General features: G+C 62.7%; 1 protein-coding gene across 1 annotated transcript; it reads right to left on the reverse strand.

Moving 5' to 3' along the window:
* Window positions 1–377: 377 nt before the first annotated feature.
* Window positions 378–2,957, reverse strand: DMRTA2 (DMRT like family A2). The gene is made up of 2 exons (XM_015870456.2): window positions 2,045–2,957; window positions 378–1,925 (listed from the first exon to the last, which is right to left on the reverse strand). Exons 1-2 carry the CDS (start codon window positions 2,535–2,537, stop codon window positions 1,057–1,059), a joined length of 1,362 nt encoding a protein of 453 aa, XP_015725942.1. The 5' UTR covers window positions 2,538–2,957; the 3' UTR covers window positions 378–1,056.
* Window positions 2,958–5,872: the final 2,915 nt, after the last annotated feature.

Consider the following 5,872-nt stretch of genomic DNA (forward strand, 5'->3'; position numbering starts at 1 on the left):
ACAGCCCGCATCCCACCGGAGCCGAACTCCTCCTGCGGGAGGGATGGGTCCGCAGGGCCCGGAGCTCCACGTCGTGGGAGCCGCTCCTAGAGAGCAACCGCTCGCTATTGTAAGAGAAAATAAAACAGAGTTAATAAAGGATAGTAAACAAATCACGGCAGCCGGGGGGGCGGAGAGGTGCTGCACATCCACACGGCTGCTGTAACCGCGCTTCGGCAACGGCAGATGGTCTGAAAATGACAAAAAGTAAAAGTAGAACAACGGCAAATATATCAGGTACCCGGGGAAACGTCCCGGCTGAACGGGCACTGCTGCGTTTATTGCTCCGGGTGTGAATAAGAGCAGAACTGGAAACAAACGCCTCGGACAATGCCGGGTGATGGGAAGTAACTCCCGTCTGCAAGCTGTGCTTTTATTGGTACATTTTCCGACAGCTTTCTGCTTTAACGATGATCAATCGTAATTCAACGCGTTTGTATAAACGTCATAAACTCCTTTAAACACTGCGCTCGTCACATGCATCCCCAGAGCACACCCTCACCGTCTGACAAAGCACCACTTCCACTTATACCTTCGGGTTTGTTTTTTAATAGAAAATAACATTTATTTCTATGAAATGGAAACACAGAGTTACCTGTTAGAACAGCAAGAATCGCTACAGCGGAACAAGAAAGCAATGTCCTTGGGATCACACGTGGAGGAGGCCCCTATGGGCAGCCCCCACCACTCCATGTGTGTGTGTGTGTGTGTGTGCACAGCTCCGGGGCAGGAGGCAGGGTGGTGCAGTGGTGTATTTTGGTCCGCAGACAGATTTCACCTCTACGCCGGGAAGCGTTACGATGCGCTGCCTAACCCTTAGCTTAACGTTAATACCGAGATCACCTACGAGTTACATTAATAACTTAGATTTCCATTTTATAACATTATACACTCGCTAGTATACATATATATACGGACGTGCGGGGGGAGCGCGTGCACCCCACACCGCAGGTATCCGTGCCTATGGCCATAAGCACGCAGAGGGACCCACGCCCCGATGCTCCCGCGCACCCCTCGCTATTGCTTCTCGGGGTTGTTGTTGACCATGGGCCCGTAGAGCCCCCCGGAGTACACCTGCTCCTTGTGCACGGCGGAGCGCTCCCGCATGAGGTCGCTGAAGGCGTAGTCCACGGGTGGGCGAAAGCCGAGAGCGGGCACGAGGCCGGCGGTGGAGTACGGGGCCATGAAGGCGAGGCCGCGGCCGTGAGCCGAGTAGGCGAGGCGCAGCGGGTTGAGTCCCAGCGGGGCGCCCAGCGGGTACGCGCCGGCTTCGGCCCCGAAGTGCGTGGCGTTGGGCTGCAGCGGGGAGAAGGCGGAGCGGCTGCCCAGCGCGCCGATGGCGGGGGCCATGGCGCCGGCGATCAGCGGGCGGTGGTGGGCGGCGGGAGCGGGCGGGAGGCCCTGCAGGGCGCCGTCCCGAGCCCAGCTCTCCTCGGGGCCCTTCTCCGGGCCGCGGTTGTTGAGGATCTGCTCGATGGCCTGCACCACGTCCCCGCCGCAGCCCTGCAGCACCAGCTCCAACACGCCGCGCCGGTGCGCCGGGAAGACGCGCGTCAGGATGTCGATGGGAGTCCGCTGCCGGCCGCCGGCCGAGGGCGACGGGTCCCGCTCGTCCTTGTCCGCCTCCGAGCCCGAGTCCGAGCCCAGCGGGCTGATGGAGCCCGGGCTCTCCTCGCCCTCCTTCGGCCCTTTGGAGACGGGCGAGCTGAGGAAGGATTCTCCGTCGCCGTTCTCCGAGCCCGAGCCATGGCGGCCGTCCGGGGAAGAAGTGCCGGGCGCGGACTCCCCGTCGGGGGACGGCGGCTTCCCTCCCGCCTGCTGCGGGGTGGCGGCGCGGCCGGGCAGCAGCGTCTTGGGGAACAGCTCGAACTTCTGCACCTTGGGCTCTGCGGGGCGCGGGGGGAGAAGGGAGGAAGAGAGCGCGTCAGCGCGGCCGCCCGGGGGAAGGAGCCCGGCCCGCAGCCCCCCGGCCCGCGGCCCCGTCCCTCCCGCAGCGCGGCCTCACCTGAGGCTCCGGCGCCTCCCTCGCCGCCGGTCCCGGCGCAGACGGAGCCGAAGACCTCGTAGGCGGGACGCGGCGGGATGATGCCGTTGGCGGCGGCCAGGGCCAAGCCCTCGGCGGTGCCGTAGAGCAGCTGCAGCTCGCGGGCCTCGTTCTCCTCCTGCGCCTGCTGCCGGCGCAGGGCCACCTGCGCGGCCATCACCCGCTGCCGCTCGGCGATCAGGATGCACTTCTCGCACGTGCAGTCCTTCCAGCGGCAGTACCGCTTGTGGCCCTTCAGCGCCGACACCACGCCGTGGTTGCGGCACCTCGCGCACTTCGGCGTCCGCGGGTACTTCTCGGCCGCCCGCAGCAGCAGCGGCGGGGCCCGCAGGAGGCTCCCAGCCACGCTCACCGGGAGGGTCGCAGCCGCCGCGGCCGCCGCCGCCGCCACCGAACTGGGGGGCACCGGGGGGGGCGCGGCGGGGACGCTGGGCAGCTCGGAGCGCAGCTCCATCCCGGCCGCTCCCGGCTGCGGCTCCCGCCCGATACGGCCTCGGCGCGACGAGCCCGGCCGCTCAGCGCCGCCTCCCGCTCACCCGACGGGGCGGCCCCGAGCGCATCCCGCCGCGGTCCCGCCCGGTTCCCCCGCTCCCCGCTTTAGCTGCGGACACCCTCACGGCACGGCGGCACCTCCAACGACGGGATCTCGACGACTAAAATCCAGCAGTTAAAAAACAAAAAACAAAAAAAAACAATAAAAAAAAATACAAAAAATGCCCAACCGGCCGCAGCCCCGGCTCAGGCAGCGGAACCGGGACCCGCTTCCCTTGGCGGGTCGCTCCGGGCCGGCTCCTCTCGGTTCGGCTCCGCTCGGTTCGGCCCCGGGGCCGGATCTGCCGGCAGAGCAGCAGAGCGCGTTCGCCGCCCGCCGCCACTCGCGCTATTGTTGCGGCCCGCGTTGCCATTAGGCAACATTTGACAACAATGTGGCTCCTGCTATTGGCCAGGGGCGGGAGCCGCGGCTCTGATTGGCCGCACCTCGGGCCCGCAGCGTCCGCCCGACGGCTGCCAGAGCGCAACGCGCCCGCGGAGTGTCGGGAGGGTCCGGGGGGAGCGAGGAGCGGGCGGGGGGGGGGGGGGAAAGGGGGGGGGGGGGGGGGGGGGGGGTAAAAGTGCGTGTAAATGTGCGTGTAAATGTAAATGTGCGTGTAAATGTGCGCTCCGTCGCTCGCTACCTGAGTTCGATTTCCCCTTTTAATCCCATTGAGATGCCCGTCGCCTCGCTACTACCCGCACTTCTGTCTGTCGTTCTTTCCGTGTGTCACTTGTCGTAAGGGTGGGGGGGAAACACAGTGACGAGTCAGGCCGAGCTCCCCTTCCATATGGAGATCCTGTTCTGTAACAGAATGTAACCACGTCTCCCTGTCTGTAGGGTTATTGACCGACACCTTTCTTTCTCACTTGGACTCCTTCTCTCCCTTTGCTCTTCATTTCTCCCCTTCTCTCTCCCCCTTTCGTTCTTTCGTTCTGTTTCTCTTCACCCCGCCCCTTCTGTCCCGCAGGTGGATCCCGCAGCGCCCTCACACCCGCGGTGCCCCCAGCGCCGCATCCCGCACTGCGCCGCCAGCCCCCGGCCGTTCCGCGGCCATTACCACCATTAACCACCATTAACCACCATTAACCACCATTAACCACCACTAACCACCATTAACCACCATTAACCACCGTTAACCACCATTAACCATCCCGCTTTGACGTCACCCTCTCCGCTCGGCAGCCCTCGCTGGGTGGAGGTAACAGCTCGGGAGGTTTTGCGGGGATCATCGTTTCCCGTTGCCCGAGGGCTCGTAGCTCCGTTTCCCCCGGGACATTTAGTGCCCGTGGTTCGGGACTCGCTGGGAGCCGCTCTGAGCCCAGAGCCGCGCTGCCCAAACGGCCTCTCCTTGCCTCACTCGCTCTGCTTTACTTCTCCTCGCTCTCCTTACCGTGCGCTGCTTCCCTTGGCTCCCTTTCCCCTCCCTTTCCCTTTCCCTTACCCCTCTATCCCGTCCCGCAGCCCTGCACTTTCCGCGGAGGGCCGCGCCCCACTGTAGGGATCGCAGCTCTCAGCACCGCTCCGCAGCCCGTTCCCTGTGTCACACCCCATTCTTACAAGAATTCCCCATACAAAGCAGCGCATCCCTCCAACTCTTGACATTTTTATTACACTTTCCTCTTTCTTTTCCTTTCCTTTTACGAACCGCGCCCTTTCCCACTGACTTTCCGTGCGTGCAGCTGGCGCCCGCACCCGCGATGGAGGTGTTACAACACCTTTATTGAACGCGGCCGTGAAAATATCCCGTGTCATTTTATTTGCAAACACCATTTTACTCTCTCGGGAAAATTTCTCCTCTCGGCCGATTTCAGTGGGATTTCGTACAGCTGCACCAGGCAGAGGAGGAACATTTAAACTACTGAGATGTGTCGGCTTAGTACGGAGAGAGAGACGGAAAAAGCTCCTCTCTCCGTCCCGGCACTTTGCCGTGGTTTTGCCGTTCTTTTCCCTCAGATCCCGTTTTCCCCCGCTCTGCTGCAGCACCCGGCAGCACCGGACGCGCTCCGTTCTCTTCCCACTTCTTTCAACTTCGCCATAAACGAAAGAGCTGCGGTATTCGTGCCGTTCACGGCTGTTACAAGTGATCTATTTTGGAAATAGCCACGGGGGGAGGCGGAGGGGGGGAGGGGGAGAAATGCGAAATAAAAGAAAGTCACGAAGCTGCTGCTCAGCAGGTTGTGAGTGCAGCGATTGCAGCTGGAGCCGCACTCCTTGTTCAGATTGTAAACGGCGCTGGACTGCGGCTCCTCCATCCCGGGCTGCTCGCACCGCTCCGGGGCTGATGCAGGGTCGGTATGTCGGTATGATGTCGGCACGGCGGAACGCAGCGCTCTGAGCTCGGACACCGCTGCGCCCTCCTCGCCCATGTCCCAGTGCAGCCCCGCAGACACTCCCATCCCCAACACTTCCCCGAGTGCGGGTTGGTTCCTGTTGTCGTTTCCAAGTGTCGCTCTTAGTACGACTGCAACACCGAAATATTCAACTGTTATTTAGAAAATGTACGTGTATTTATGGCAAGAATATAAACCCGTGTCTCAGCAACGCCGAAGACGTCTGTCAGAGCTGCCGGCTCCACCACGAGGTTTTAACGGGCTCCCACGCCCCGCTCTCTCCGCAGCCCCAGGAAGGTTCCCGGCTGCCCCTTCCCGGCCCGACCCGCTCCCCGGCCCAACCGAATCCCGCTGCCGCCTCTTCCCAGCCCCGGCCGCCGAAAGCGCCGCTTCTAAACGGGCTTCAATTAATTCTCGCCGTTTTCGTACTAAGTGTCCCGAGCAAACACGAGCCCGGTCCCCGAGTGTCACTTTCCAGCGGTGTTTTAGCAGTAACCATCCCTTCCAGCGCTTCGGGAGCGCTCACCAAACCTCACCCAGACCAGAGGAGCGGGACGAGCGGCGAATGCCTTTGGTTTTATTCGCACAAAACCCGCGTTGGCTGCGGGTCAGACCGGACACAAAGCCGGGATTCCCTCAGCTGTGTCCCGGTGAGCGTGCGGAAGGGGCCACCGCCCCGCATCCCCTGTCCAGGCACGGGGAGACGGCCGGGCATCCCTGGGCTCTGTCCCGGGGGCCGCTCGCTTCGGAGCCCCGCAGCGAAGGGACGAGGCGGGGAGGATCCATCCCCGCACCCACCGAACTGTTCGTCCGCGGCCCCTTGGTGGGACCGGCCGGAGGACGAGCTGTCCCGGCTGCGGCTGCGAAGCCGCGGGTGCTTCTTTTCCATTCTTTTCTTTCCTTTTATTATTATTATTTTTTTCC

This window comes from Coturnix japonica, chromosome 8 (assembly GCF_001577835.2).
Source record: "Coturnix japonica isolate 7356 chromosome 8, Coturnix japonica 2.1, whole genome shotgun sequence".
Classification (NCBI taxonomy): Eukaryota; Metazoa; Chordata; class Aves; order Galliformes; family Phasianidae; genus Coturnix; species Coturnix japonica.